Here is a 15,692-nt window from a genome sequence, read left to right as displayed (position 1 = left end):
TCATGAGGGCGGTTGGGCTGCGCGCAGCTACGAGATTTGTTCTGCGGCAGCCGGCTGCTGCTCTATATTTGCAGCAAACGAGGCCAAAAATATGCGGCTGCCCTAAAAAAATTGCAGCACGGTTTAGGGGACAGAGCAGCTGCTGGAGCACCATTTTGGGGTCCAAATGCCATCTCCAAGAGTTGCCCTAGGGCACCAAAAATGCTTTGGAGTAAAATTTGGGTCATCGGGAAGTGATATTTTGGGCACCAAAAACTGTCCAACTCCAACAGCTGCCCTAAAATAGGGCACTATTCAAACATATTGTTTTCTCAAACCAACATCGTAACTCTTGATCACATTGCATACTTCAACAAACTCCTGAATATTCATAGTTCTAAACATGCAACGATCTAAACATCCAAACATAGTTTAGAAGATAGTACTCCTACCCACATACTACTCGTCATCGTCATCATCAGCCTGTGTGTTGACAGCATTCCAGAGCGCCATGGTCTCCTCTCAAAGGTATTAAACTCCTCACTCTCGCCACTGTCCTCGCTCTCGTCGTAGGGCTCGAGCTTGATCACCTTGGAGGAGCCAGCCTCATCCTCCGTCTTGCGCTCATTGTCCCTCTTCCAGAACCACTCCTCTGCCTGCACGAGGTGCGGATTTTCCATGGCGAACCTCGCCATCGCCGCCTAATCGCTCTCCTGGGTGTCCCTCTGCTCGAGGACAATGCGGGTCTCCCTCTTCGCCGTGCAGGACACAATGTTCACTGGTGGACCGATGAACTCCGCATTCGCCTGGGTCTCCATCTCCGGAAAGTTGAGCTCCGAACGCGGCCAGCTGATCCTTCAAGCAGCGATGCTGTAGGCGCGAGCGCGATCTCCGCCGTCTTGAAGGTGCCGACCCAGTGCCGCTGGCCGTCACAGTGTAGCTTGGCGCTGTAGCGGTTGGACTACCACAGCCAAATGCCGCGGAAGCTGTTCTTGCTATTCCGCGCGCGTTTCAGCCGGCATCGTCGGTGATGGCGGCCGATTGGAAGAGGGAGCGACGGATCCGACGGTGCGACACGCCGCAACAGCGGTAGCCGTGGGATTCGGTCCACTGGCGGAGCTTCAGCAAGGCTGAATGGGCCGTGGCCCGCCCAGCCCATGAAGTTTTATACAATATACATCTACTCTTGGGCCTTAAAACAGCAGCCCATAAGCTATGTTCTTCTTGTTGGCCCTCCCATGTTTGGGCTGCAAGCTCCGCCACTGATTCGATCAGTGGGGCGTTGCGGCGCCACGGCGGTGAAATGGGGTGATGCCGCGCCGCCGATTGGAGGAGGGGCACCACGGATCCAGGCGGCGGGGTTGTGCAGAGGTGGCCGGATCCGGCCGGATTTTCAAGGGCGGCGGTGGCACAGGAGGGTTTGTAGCTGCGAGAGGTTGCGGGAAGTTTCCAACTATGGCAGTTAGGCTGTGCGCGCCTCGTTTTTAGGTTTGCGGCAACGGCGCGACTGCCGGGCCTGCGTTACCATTTTTGGGCCGCCCTAAATTTTTTTGGCGCAACAAGGCTAGCTGTTGTTGCAGCATTTTTGGCCCCAAAAGCCCTAAAGAGCGGTTATGCACTAATATAGGGCAGCTGTTGGAGATGCCCTAAAACGGTTTTTTGGGCACCTGCCCTATTACAAATCATCTTTTGAAGATGCTCTAACGGTTGATCCTTCTAACTGTTGCAGCTCTTGTAGGCAAAGTAAAGACTTGCATCTTTTTTCCAAAGAGGCGCCCTTTCATTGTCAGAAAAGAACGAAGCATGTAAGTAAGAAATATGTGTGGTGCATACTGAATATGCCCAAGCAAGTCCACACAAAGTAGAAGGTAAGAGTCACGCCGACACAGACACTGTCGATCCGATAATTATAGTCATAGTCTCCATTCTTGACCATACACATAGCTATGACCACATCGCAGATTCTAGAAAAGGGAAAAAAGGCGAAACCCAACAACCAATAGAAAAGCACCTTTATAATTATCCGATGCCATTATAGTGAGAAAGGTCAATTTGCACCCAGCTTTGGCAGATTCTACACGTCATATATTCAAGCCCGCCACTGCTTTCTTAGCTTTCTTAGTCAAACATGTGAGTACTAAATTTCCAATTTGTGGAGACAGGGACACGTCTTTTCCATGAGATCATGGAGAAAAACCAACTGACTAGCAGCAATAAGCTAGCCGAAAGAAAGAGCGCTCACCTTGGCCTCGGCGTAGCTTCCTTGCGCGCGGACGGCGCCGTCCCGGCCGATCACGAGCGACGGGAACGGTTCCCCACGACGCCTGCCCTCGCGCGCCGCAATGGCTGCCCGTGCCCGCTTCTGCATGCCGACGAGCACGTTGTACCACGTATTGACCCGGGACCGCGCCCCCGCGGCCACACCGAGCGGCGCGAGATCGGCGGGGTCCACGTCGAGCACCTCCTCGGGGCCCGCGCCGTCGAGCGCGGAGACGAGGCAGGAACAATACCCGCGCGAGAGCTCGGAGTCGGAGTCGGCCGCGAACCGCATGCGTCCCGAGCGATCGCAGCTGCCCAGGAGCCAGACCTGCGCGACGCACCCCATGACGCGGTTGGCCGCGACGCGGTCCGCCTGGGGCAGCGGCGGGAGCGCGGCCGCGTAAGCGAGCAGGCGGCGCGCGCGGTCGGCGTCCGGGAGAGCGCCGAACTCCTCGGCGAGCCGGCAGAGGCGGAGGTGCGGAGGAGCGACCTCCTCCTCATCGGACGCAGTGCACGGGAGGGGCGAGGGCGGAGGAGAGGCGTGGGAGTGAGAGCAGCAGACGGCAAGGGAGCCGCGGGTGCGTGGAAGGCTGCGAGAGGGGATGAGTGGCGGGAGGAGGCGGGGCTTCGTGGACAAGGCGACGAAGGAAGCGACGGCGGCGAGGGTGGAGGTGTCCATGGAGATGGAGGTGGTGTGGTGCGGGGAGATGGAGGTAGCGCGTTTTATTGAAAACGGGTGGAGACTTGAGATGGGTGGGAGGAGGCGGCGCAGGCTGTGCGCGTCCTTTTTGTGGGGGACCGAGGCATGGTTCTTTGATCCGGGGCTGGCAGGGTTTGCGTCTTTTTTTTTTCTTGTTCTTTTTTCTTTTGAGGAGGAGGTTTGGGTCTTCTTTTTTGCCAAAGGGCAGGGTTTGGGTTTCTTTTTTGCCAAAAGGCAGGGTCTGGAATTGGAATAGGTGCCAGTGGGGCCAAGTCGTGCACCGTGACCTATGTAGACCTATTTAGTTGAGAATTTAAGACCTTTGTCCACTTGCGCAAGAACCTCATGCAGTGTTCTTGTTTTTCCCTTTAATTTTGACTAGCAAAAGGGCCAGTGCATTGCAACAGAAGAAAAAAAAGTATAATCTTCAATGACCATGATATCATTTTGATGTATCACGACATTTTGGCGAACATTTTGTTCAATTTCATTAATATTTTTTAATACATGAACTTTTTTTAAAAACATGAACACTCTTGGATTTCATAAACATTTGTTTTCAAAATTGCGAACATTCTTATAAAAAATTACAAACATTTCTGAATCCACAAACATTTTATGATTTATTGAACATTTTATTTTAAAATTATCAGTTTTTTATTTTTGGAAGTAGCAAATAATTTAAAGGAGAAAAAGGGAAAAGAAAAATAAAAAATAAAACCAGACCGCCCGCACATGGGCCGACCCAAACGAGTGTGTCTTCTCTAAGCATGCAAAGCACAATATAGGAGGTCCCTACAGCACGGGTTGTCCAGGCGGGGGGCTCCCCTGTGTGAAACGTTTTTTTTTATACTTATAGGTGGCATCAGTGGGAAATATTTTGCAACTTTGGGGGTAATTTATGTGACATACCGCCAGAAGCACTAATGACTTTATTATTACGTATAAATTTGTAAGAAACCATGTGAACTGTGTGGTACGGCTCTACAGTTATAAGAGGATGTTGCCTTGGCATCACTAGTTATCCATGTGTTCTTCCTTGATTTCTTTGCGATTCCTCATGTTTTTTCCCATGATCTTTCTCAAATTCACCTTTAATTTGTGAAGATCAGACCACCCAACGACGTGTCCCGTATCATCTTACCTTTTCATAGATCGAAAGCTTTGCTCGCCCTCCTCGAGAGGATATACCCAAGTGAGTTTAAGGCCTCCTCCTACAGAGAAGACTCCCTTAAAATAATAGTAATGTTATCTGACAAACAACAACTCGAAAGAGGTGGCAAGTGGACATTTTTTATGGCAAATTTACTTGCTGGTGAATGACAAATCTTACTCTATTTTTCCGTGTGTATCTTAAGAAATCCGCCCACAACATAAATTCCCATTTAAAACATTCGCAATTGCCACCCCCTCTCAGCGAATGTTTCATGGTTATTCATGTCCTAAAATAATCAACGCCTTCGTTGGAGAAGATTCCTCCAGGAATTCCAAGATCGCGGTCTCTTCGAATTTGGGGATGAACTACATCATGTCTTTTTTTTTCCTTTGTTTATTCTTTGAATTCGGGATAACCTCTTGTGTTAACTTTTTTTGTGGGAGACGAGTACTTGGTCGTGAATCTAGCTTTCATTTATGTGTCCATCTTATGTTTATTTTTCTTTAATTCCTCTTATCCATTTTAATTCCTGAAGAGCGAGCCACCCCACACTGTTTGCACAAAACGATGGCATGAAGGGACATATAATTTGAACGAATACGGCCATAACCATGATGGCACACCACGTAGGTTGAGCTGAGTGAACGTTAAACACTCGTGCATGTTAGTAGATCCCCTCAGAGCCAACAACTTACTACTATGGATTTTGCTCTATGCATCGGGCGATGCAGATCTAGATCTTATCACAAACTCATTTTGAGCATTTCCGATACATACCGGTACATCAGTGACCGTTGAGTGGCATTTAGATTAGTGTTGCCTCTCTCCCTACCTATAAGTATATGCATGTAATGTGTTTGGTATTTTTTGTATATGTCAAATCAACTAACCCGCTCCCCTCCTCCCACACACACACATTTCTCTCTCTATCTCTCTCCTCCACATGCATGCATTGCAGGAAATGCCAAATCCACCCCCTCTCCTCCTATCCAATAAGTCCACTATTTTATTCTACCTTGACAAAGTTAAATCAATCATATCTTTTAAACTATAACTTTAACACACACACACACACACACACACACACACACACACACACACACACACACACACACACACATATATATATATATATATATATAGAAAAATGGGTTAGTACTTGTGAGAGTACATACTCCCAGCCATATGTCCTTCAGCGATTCGTTTGCATTGATAGGGGAGTCAACCACATTAACCTTTTTACCTTTTATTTGGAAATATTGTTTTATGGAAAATGCTAATGAATATGAGGACGTTGGTGATCCGATTTTGGGGGAGCTCTTTTGTTATTCATTTCAGTCACGTCGTCCTATCCGAGTGCATACGACGTCTCCCATTTTACTCTCGACGGTTGGTGGTGGCGGCGTCGTCGAAGAAGCTCGAGAGGATTTGGCCTACGTCCGACACCACTATCGTCAAGCCGATGATTCTGCGCCGACCCACTATGAGAAGCTCCCAAAAAACTGTCAGCCGTTTGAAAGCTGATGAACTTTGACTTTTTTGGTGGCAGTTTCCTAGGAGCACTTCGGTCATGAACTCATGACATGCATTCTTCCATCCATTGATTGTATCTTTTTCGAAAAAGTTTGATGTGTGAGATACTTACCATGTCTCTCGTTCTCTTTTAAATTCTTTTTTCGCGGAAGCTTTTTTTCTAGCCATCCATATTGTTCTTTCACATAATGTTGCATTTGGATATTTTTTTACTAACAGAGCAATAAGATCAACAGTGTGAATCAAGCCATGGTAGGCACGAGGAAGAGCCTGACGCTGCCATTGGAGGAGGTGGGTAATCAGGAGGAGGATATTTTATCTTTTTTTGAACCAAAACCCGTAGAACAATCGTTCTACGATGTGTGTGTGTGTATATATATATATATATATATATATATATATATATATATATATATATATTAAAAATAAAGAGTGCATGTATGTACAGATGAAAAACAAGAGAAAAGGAGAAAGGAAAAACTATCCAATTCCAGCTCTAGCAAAACCCAACATGGTGTATTAATTTCAGTTCATGACTTGATCAATCCAGCTTGTAAGAAGAGCCTCAAATTTGTTCTTGATTATGTGCTTGAGCAGCCGGAGATCATTCCTCAGCATGATTTTCCAAGACTGAAGGGAAAAAGGTTTGGACTTTAGGATTTTTCCATTTCTTTGGATCCAAATGATCCAGCATCCCATGATTATGATTTTCGTAGCAATGGAGGTTGGTAATGCTTAAGTTAAGAGCATCACTCCATCATAGACAGAAATACCACCACAAAGAAATACACTTCCGTGATGATACATGTTTGTCACAGTAGGTCACATTTTCTGTCATGCATGTACATCCATGACGATTTTATGACGGAATTAAGATAGTCATCCCTGTGCTGTCGTAGAAGTGTTCCATGACATTACCAAAATTATCATCACGGAAGTGTCCATGTCCATGACGATAAATGGCGCGTCGTGGAAGTGCTCTTGTCAAGGGTAACTGTAAGGGCATATTTATCCCCAAGTTGTTTTGGTGATTGATGACAATGCTTTTGCAGACTAATCGTGTGCGTTAAGTTCTTTTAGAGATTCATCCATTGGCACGAGACGATTACCTCCCCTCGGTGTTTTATTCAAGATGGTGTAGCTCCTTCGTTTCGTGGTTGGTGGACTAGTTTCGTAGGAGTCACCGTACTATCAAGAGGGGATCCGCTTTGGTGAGACTAGGGTGGAATCAACACGTACACATCCTTATCACACCCGACGTCTTCCTTCCGCATCATTGGAGCTGCCTTTTCTTCCGTACCTGTTCTGTTCTGTCCCAGCGGTAGTACCACGGTCCTCAGCAGTAGTACCGCCGAAGCTCTCCAGTGGTAGTACCGCTCCACGAAGCGGTAGTACCGCTCCAAGAGCAGTAGTACCGCTTATGTGCTTCGGCCGTAGTACCGCAGTGGTTCCGCGCTACTACCGCCTCGATTCGAGACCGATGTTTTTCGTGTCGGGTTTTGCGGTACTAGGAGCGGTAGTAGTGGCGATAGTACCGCTCCTACTCCCGCGGTAGTACCGCTCTGGGGCCAGGGCCCTGTCTTCCTCGTCAGCGCGGTAGTACCGCTGGGTGGGAGTGGTAGTACCGCTCTCAGTGGTAGTACCGCCTTGCCCTAGCGGTAGTACCGCTCTGTGCGGGGATGTACAGTGGGGTAACGGTTGGATTGATTCCCCCACTATATAAAGGTGTCTTCTTCCCCAAAGTTGACCTACCTCTTTCCCGCAAAGCTCCATTGTTGCTCCAAGCTCCATTTTCGCCCGATCTCTCTCCCTAGCCAATCAAACTTGTTGATTTGCTCGGGATTGGTTGAGAAGGCCCCGATCTACACTTCCACCAAGAGAAATTTGATTCCCTCTCTTATCCCTAGCGGATCTTGTTACTCTTGGGTGTTTGAGCACCCTAGACGGTTGAGGTCGCCTCGAAGCCATACTCCATTGTGGTGAAGCTTCGTGGTGTTGTTGGGAGCCTCCAATTGTTGTGGAGATAGCCCCAACCTTGTTTGTAAAGGTTCGGTCGCCGCCTTCAAGGAAACCAATAGTGGAATCACGGCATCTCGCATTGTGTGAGGGCGTGAGGAGAATACGGTGGCCCTAGTGGCTTCTTGGGGAGAATTGTGCCTCCACACCGCTCTAACGGAGACGTACTTCCCCTTAAAAGGAAGGAACTTCGGTAACACATCCTTGTCTCCACCGGCTCCACTCTTGGTTACTTCGTGCCTTTACTCTTGCAAGCCTACTTGTGTTGTTTCCATTGCTTGCTTATGTGCTACTTGTATTTGCATCATATAGGTTGCTCACCTAGTTGCATATCTAGACAACCTATTTGTTGCAAAGTTTAAATTGGTAAAGAAAAGCTTAAAAATTGTTAGTTGCCTATTCACCCCCCCCTCTAGTCAATTGTATCGATCCTTTCAATTGGTATCAGAGCCTCGTCTCTTTATTAAGGACTTTGCCGTCCGAAGAGTATGGTTGACACCACCGACGGTGCGGAGGAGCACTCCGGTGTGAATCCCATCTCGTCTTCGGCCGAAGGGGGAACCTCGGTCTCACGTGAGGAATTCAATGTGGCTTTAGACACATTGAAAACCTCCATGACGGCCGAGGTTAAAAGCATGTTTACTGAATTCCTAGAAGGACTTAAACAATCTAACTCGCCGATGAAAGTGGGTGATCCCACTAACAAGGTGACGGATGCTACCTCCTGCAAGGGGGAAGCTAACATTGAAAAGAGTCCTTCTATTAGTGGTAGAAATGGCACCGGCATCTTTGCCCATGTGGAACCCCCAATTTATGGAGGGCCGATCCCCTCCACTCATTTGAATCATGCCGGTCCTCCTCCTAAATATGAGAAACATGAAGATTTTGATTTTTGGGTTTATCGCTTCAAGCATCATTTAAAACATGTGAACACTAACCTTTGGAGAATCATTGAAGAAGGTTTCTATCCTCATGACCCAAGCAACTTCACCCCTCGAGAAGCCGTGGACAATCAATTCAATGAGAGTGCTCTCTTCATCATCCAAGATGCAATCCTTCCCGAAGATCTCCCTCATCTTCGACCTCATGCTATGGCTAAAGAAGCATGGAAATGTGTTGAGTCTCTCTATCAAGGAAGTGCTAGCATTCAATGCTCCAACTATGAAGTGGTGCAAGATGAAGCCGATGAGTTTGCAATGAAAGAAGATGAAGAACCTCGTGAGCTCTTTCGAAGAGTGACCAAACTCGCGGTCTCACTCTAAGATCATGGAAGCAAGGACACGGATGACAATTGGATCAAGCGCAAGTTCCTCAAGGCCATGATGCCCTACAACAAGGCCATGTCCTCCGTCATTCGTCAAAGACCGGACTTCCACTTCATGACCTCAAGTGAAGTGTTGGATGAGTTCGTTGCAATGAGCATCTTGGACAAGACCGCCGACAATGCGGTGCTCCGTTCTCAAAGAGCAAAGAAGCCCAATCTTGCTTTGAAGGCCAAGGTTATTATGGAAGAAGAGGAAGAAGTGGAAGATGAGGAGAGCAATCCCGAAGACACCAAGTATGATTATCATGAGCACATGGCCCTTGCTTCAAGACAATTTTGGAGCAAGAAGAATACAAGACCCAACTTCAACAAGAACAACTCAAGTGGCGTCAAGGGCAAGCAACGAGTTAGAACTTGCTTCAACTGTGGCAATGTGAGCCATTTCGTTGCGGATTGTCCTTACGAGAAGCGGGAAGACAATGGTGGCAAATTCATTCGAAAAGACAAAGCCAAGTCCTTCCCCAACAAGAACAACTTCGCCAAGAAGACTCCAACTCGTGGGTTGGTGGTTCAAGAAGAATACCAAGAGGATGACGATGATGATGAAAGTGGAGAAGCAATGGCCATGGCATCCGTTGCCATTGCTACTACTCCCCCGATGTCTCTCTTTGATTCACCCAACGAAAACATCACCGCCAAGTGCCTCATGGCTAAAGCTTCAAACAAGGTAACCCCCAACATCACAACCACCATCATTACTAATCACTCCTTGGAGGATTGCCTTGATGATCATGTTGGGTCTAATGAGGAAGTGAATGAATTTGAGTCTTTTATGAGTAAGCTCAAGGGCAAGTCCCAGAAGCATTTTGTTGCTCTCTTGGAACAACTTGGTGAGGCCAATGACATGATCGAGGCTCATGAAGAAATCATCTCTAAGATGGAAGGTCATAGTCGTGACTATCCCGATGAGATATCGGATCTCTCTAATGCTCTTGAGGAAGAGCATGTTCATCGTTTGACTTTTGAGGAGTCACACAACGATGACCATGCTAAGTTAAAGAAAGATCTTGATCATGCTCTTGTCGTGTCTCGTGTGCTAACTTCCGAGAAGGCTAAACTTGGGGTTGATCATGCTAGACTCAAAGAGGAGTTTGAGCTACTTGACAAGGCTCACAAGGTCTTTAAGGGTGCTCACGCTAACCTCAAGGAGTCTCATGCTCAACTCCAAGTTAAGCTAATCAAGGAAAAGGCCACCTTTCCCCATATGGTATTAATTGATAATGCATGTGCTACTAACCCGTGTTGTGAGCATGTGCATCTTGTGGAGGAGAATGCCAAGTTGAAGGATCAACTTGAGAAAGGCCTTGTGACATGCATTCAAGGTGAGAAGAACCTCAGTGACCTTTTGAGCAATCAAAAGGAAGTTGTGGCCAAGGAAGGAATTGGGTTTGCACCCAAGTCCAAGAGCAAAAAGAAGAACAACAACAAGACCAAGCGTCCTCCTCCTATCAAGCAAACGTTTGTGAAAGAGGGAGAGGGTGCTCCTAAGGAGAAGAAGGAAAAAGTGAAGGGAGTTGATGTCCAAAAGGGAAAAAGCATTTCCTCAAACAAAGCCGGCGACTTTAACCCATCATATGTGTTGTGCCGTGCTAGTGATGGACATGTTTATGCTAAATTTGTTGGTTCTCCCTATGAGTATATTGAATGGTCTATTTGGGTTCCCAAGACCCTTGTTACTAACATCAAAGGACCCATCACTAAATGGGTACCTAAAACCAAGCATTGATCTCTTGTAGGTGTTTGCTTCCGGTGGGGGGTCATGGTTGCTCGATAGTGGAGCAACAAATCATATGACCGGGAGCAAGGACTTGGTGGTGGACGTGCAAAAGATTCCATCTATGCCCACCAATGTTGAGTGGGGTGATGCCTCACATTCTAAGGTATTGGGTCTTGGCAAGGTTGTCATTTCTCATGATCTAACGATTGAGAAAGTCATGCTTGTTGAGTCCCTTGCATACAATTTGCTTTCCGTTCGTCAACTTGCACTCATGGGTTTTGCTACTTTCTTTGATATTGATACCGTGGCCCTCTTGTGGAGCAAGACTCTTAAAGTAGCCTTTGTTGGGCATGTCGAGAACGGTCTCTATGTGATTAACTTTTCAGAGCGACCCACTAAGACCGCGACATGCCTAATGGCTAAAGTTGGCGTGGGATGGCTTTGGCATCGCCGTTTGGCCCACGTCAATATGAGATCTTTGCAAAGTCTTCTCAAGGGGGACCATGTCCGTGGACTAACAAATGTTAGTTTTGCCAAAGATCGTGCTTGCAGTGCTTGTATCGAAGGAAAGCTTCATGAAAAGGCTCACCCTCCTTCAACCAGCATCTACTCGAAGAGACCCTTGGAGCTCCTTCACATGGATCTCTTTGGGCCTCCATCTTTTGATAGTCTTGGAGGTAGAAAGTATTGCTTGGTGATTGTGGATGACTATTCAAGATACACTTGGGTATACTTCTTCAAGAGGAAGAGTGAGACTCAACAAACCATCATCGACTTTGCAAATGAAGCTCAACGTCAACATAATGCAAAGATCTTGACAATAAGAAGTGACAACGGCACCGAGTTCAAGAACTACACCTTGGATGAGTTTCTCAGCGATGAGGGGATCAAGCATCAATATGCTGCACCTTATACCCCTCAACAAAATGGTGTAGCAGAGAGGAAGAACCGGACATTGATGGATGCGGCAAGGACCATGATGGCGGAGTTCAAGTCTCCATACAACTTTTGGGCCGAAGCCATCAACACCGCATGTCATGCATCTAATCGGCTCTATCTCCGCAAAGGCTTGAACAAGACCCCTTATGAGATACTCACCGGCAACAAGCCCAACCTCAAGTACTTCCGGGTGTTCGGTTGTAAGAGTTTCATTCTCAAGAAAGGTGTTCGTTTGTCTAAATTTGAGGCTAGAGCTCATGAGGGCATATTTGTTGGTTATGCTACAAACTCACATGCTTACCGTGTTCTCAACAAGTCCACATGACTCATTGAGGAGACGTGTAACGTGGAGTTTGATGAAAATAACGGCTCCCAAGTGGAGCAAAGTGGTACTTGTGATGTAGGTGATGAAATTCCTCCCCAAGCCATAAGAAGAATGGGTATTGGTCAAATTCTACCCATTGAGGAACCCCTTGTGGCCGAAGGAGAAGGACAATGCTCTACTCAAGTGGAGCCATCACCTCACCAAGACCCACACGCTTCCGAAGAACTAAGTGAAGGCCCTCAACCTCGTGAACAAGACCAAGGGCAAGATCAACCTCAAGATGGTGGTGAACCTCTAAATGATGCCCAAGGTCAAGTAATCCCCCTCGAGCAAGTTCAAGATCAAGAGCAAGCTCAAGATCAAGAACAGGCTCAAGACGGCGCTCAAGATGATCAAGTCAACCCTCCTCCTTCCACACCCGAGGAGGAATTAGAGCGTCGTGCCGCGAAGATTGCTTCCAAGCTCACCCCTCAAGGCCATCTCATGGAAAATGTGGTTGGAAGCCTAAGAAAGGGGGTAAGCACTCATAGACAATTAGCAAACTATTGTGAACATCACGCGTTTGTCTCTTGTGTTGAACCCCAAAAGGTCTATGAGGCGCTCGAAGACTCGGATTGGCTCAATGCCATGCATGAATAACTCAACAACTTCGAGTACAACAAAGTATGGAGATTGGTGCCAAGGCCATCGGGGGACCACAACGTCATTGGAACCAAGTGGATCTTCAAGAACAAGCAAGATGCTCATGGGAACATCGTTCGCAACAAGGCAAGATTGGTAGCACAAGGCTACTCCCAAGTCGAGGGTATCGACTACGGTGAAACCTTTGCTCCCGTTGCTCATCTTGAATCCATACGTTTGTTGATTGCCTATGCTTCCCATCACAACTTTAAGTTGCAACAAATGGATGTGAAAAGTGCTTTTCTTAATGGTCCTATTAATGAGTTGGTCTATGTCAAGCAGGTTCAAGGATCCCTACTTTCTGGATCATGTGTATCAACTCGATAAGGCACTCTATGGCCTTAAACAAGCCCCACGTGCGTGGTATGACCACCTTACCGAGTTGTTACAAGATCGTGGATTTGAGGTGGGGCTAATCACCCCACTCTTTTTACTAAGAAGGTCAAAGGGGAGTTGTTTGTATGCCAACTATATGTTGATGATATTATCTTTGGTTCTCCTAACAAAGCTTTCAATGAGGAATTTGCCGCTCTCATGACCTCCAAGTTCAAGATGTCTTCGATGGGAGAGTTGAAGTTTTTCCTTGGTTTTGACATCAAACAAAGAAGAGAAGGAACCTTCATCAATCAAGCCAAATACACTCAAGACATGCTAAAAAGATTCAAGCTAAGTGATGTCAAGCCGGCTACTACTCAATGCCCACCAAGTGCCAACTTGACATTGATCCCAATGGTAAAGCGGTGGATCAAAAGGTATATCGCTCCATGATTGGCTCCTTGCTTTACCTTTCTGCATCTAGACCAGATATCATGTTGAGTGTGGGGATGTGTGCACGGTTTCAAGCCGCACCGAAGGAAAGTCACTATGTGGCGGTCAAGCGAATCTTTCGATATTTGGCTCATACCCCAAACTTTGGCCTATGGTACCCAAGAGGGGCAAACTTCAAGCTTGAAGGATTTACGGATTCTGATTGGGCGGGAGACAAAGTGGATAGGAAGTCCACTTCCGGAGGGTGCCAGTTTCTTGGGTGCTCTTTGGTGAGTTGGTCTTCCAAGAAGCAAAGTTGTGTGTCTCTCTCGTCCACCGAAGCGGAGTATGTGGCGGCCGGTAGTTGTTGTGCACAACTCTTATGGATGAGGCAAACTTTAAAGGAATATGGTGTCATTTGTGACAAAGTGCCTCTTTGGTGTGACAACGAAAGTGCCATCAAGATTTCTCTCAACCCCGTGCAACACTTCAAGACGAAGCATATTGAGATTCGGTATCATTTCATCCGGGATCACATTAGGCGAGGGGAGATCGAGCTCAAGTATGTCAACACTCATGATAACCTTGCAGATATTTTCACGAAGCCCTTGGATGAAGCAAGATTTCGCTTCGAGCAATGTGACTTGAACCCTTGCACCCCCACCACACTCATCTTGTTGTCTAGTTTATGTGTAGGCATGGACATAGGGGGAGTGTTGTTCTCTCAATGAACTCTCCCTCCCCCCATTATGCATAAAACGATCAACTCTTTCACATTAGCCATTTTTGATGGTACTTGTGCTTCAAAGACGAGTTTTGGTCATGGGCCCAAGGATAATTCTTTGCGGTGACATACCAATTGACTCAAACATAGGTGGCTCCGGCCACCGCCCTCTCTTGAGAGAGGCCAGGCCAGAGCTCGCTCTACTTTCGTGTGGTTGTCTTGAAGGAGTAGGTTCTGGACCATTGTTAGTGTGTGTGTTGCCTTGTTGGTCTTTTATCTTCTTGGCCTTGCTTTCCCGTTCTTTTGTTGTGCTTGAGCTTTTTGTCTAGAGGCCTTTTTGGTTGCTGGCGGTACTACCGCTGCTGGCGAGCGGTACTACCGCTCCAAGCGGTACTACCGCCCTCCAGCACGGTACTACCGCTGTGAGGCGCGGGCAGGGGGTTATATCGGGGCAGGGGGAGTTTTCTTCTCCCCCATACCCATTCGCACGCCCCCTCGCTCTGTTCCTCTCTCTCCAGCAACCGGCACCGCGGGAGGGCTCCGGCGGATCTCCCTCTCCGTGGCGTTCCTCTCCATTTCCTTTGGTGGAGACAATCCCCACCTTGTCCTCTTGCCATGGATGCCGGTATTGCCCCTGTTCCCTCTTTCTTTTTGTCTAGATTTCCAATCTAGCATCTTAGGGGCAGTAGCAGTTGCATCTCTAGATTTTTGGCCAAATCTAGGCTTGAGTAGGATGGAGAATGCTTCTAGGCAGTTTGGATTGATGTTTGGTTGGAGTATTTTTGAATTTGGTAGGATGGTAGTGCCGGATCTGACCACGGTAGTAGGAAACTGCTGTTTCCCCGTCTCGAGCGGTACTACCGCCCTCTCCAGAGCGGTACTACCGCTTGGAGCGGTACTACCGCTCTCTGTGGAGCGGTACTACCGCTAGCAGGTCGCGGTACTACCGCCCCCTACCAGCTTCCATCATGCTCTTACCTCTCAGTGATCTTTCTGCTCGTGTTTTGTGGCTTATGCTCATTCTTTCTGGTTGTTTGCGTGTTCTTGTGTGTGGTTCCAGGTGATGAGCTTCCTGAGCATCCGGCTCGTTGCGTCAACCCCGGTCGTGCCACGTCCAAGCGTTACCGCGTCACTGAGTCTGCCGGAGGTTCCTCAAGTGCTCCACTCCACCTCAACTCCAAAAGAAGACTGGTGTCAAGCCGAAGCACTCTGGCAAAACCATGACAGAAATGCAACCCAAGGAGTTCTGGGCAAGGCGTCGCCGCAACCCCTATGAGGCTGACCAAGATCCCACTTTGGTCAACCGTCCGTTCTGGAACAGGTTCCGGTTCGCCATCTTCTTTGATGTTCTCAAAGCCAAGAAGAACCTCTTTGTCAACGTGCACTCCTTCGACACCGACCATATGGAGAAGGATCCTGAGTACTTTGGTGAAGCTCTTGAGATGTGCACTCAACTCAACATTCTTGGGGTCATGCTATTCAACAAAGATTATGATGCTGATATTGTGGCTCAATTCTATGCCAGGGTTCATCTCGGGACTGATGACGACAGGATACTGACTTGGATGACCAATGGCAAGTTGCTTTCAGTC

The 15,692-nt window shown here is 47.6% G+C and overlaps 1 protein-coding gene across 1 annotated transcript in view; it reads right to left on the bottom strand.

Annotated features, from left to right (window-relative positions):
• The window catches only part of LOC123110905 (quinolinate synthase, chloroplastic), a 30,623-nt gene extending 27,619 nt beyond the window's left edge, over nucleotides 1-3,004 (bottom strand). Inside the window, exon 1 of the mRNA XM_044531541.1 lies at nucleotides 2,222-3,004. Coding sequence (XP_044387476.1) covers nucleotides 2,222-2,917 — 696 coding nt within the window. The 5' untranslated portion in view covers nucleotides 2,918-3,004. The remainder of the gene's footprint in view (nucleotides 1-2,221) is intronic.
• Nucleotides 3,005-15,692: the final 12,688 nt, after the last annotated feature.

The sequence above is a fragment of the Triticum aestivum genome, chromosome 5B (assembly GCF_018294505.1).
Source record: "Triticum aestivum cultivar Chinese Spring chromosome 5B, IWGSC CS RefSeq v2.1, whole genome shotgun sequence".
NCBI lineage: Eukaryota > Viridiplantae > Streptophyta > Magnoliopsida > Poales > Poaceae > Triticum > Triticum aestivum.
Note: the sequence above shows the minus strand (reverse complement) of the source record. Positions and strands in the feature narration are given on the sequence as shown.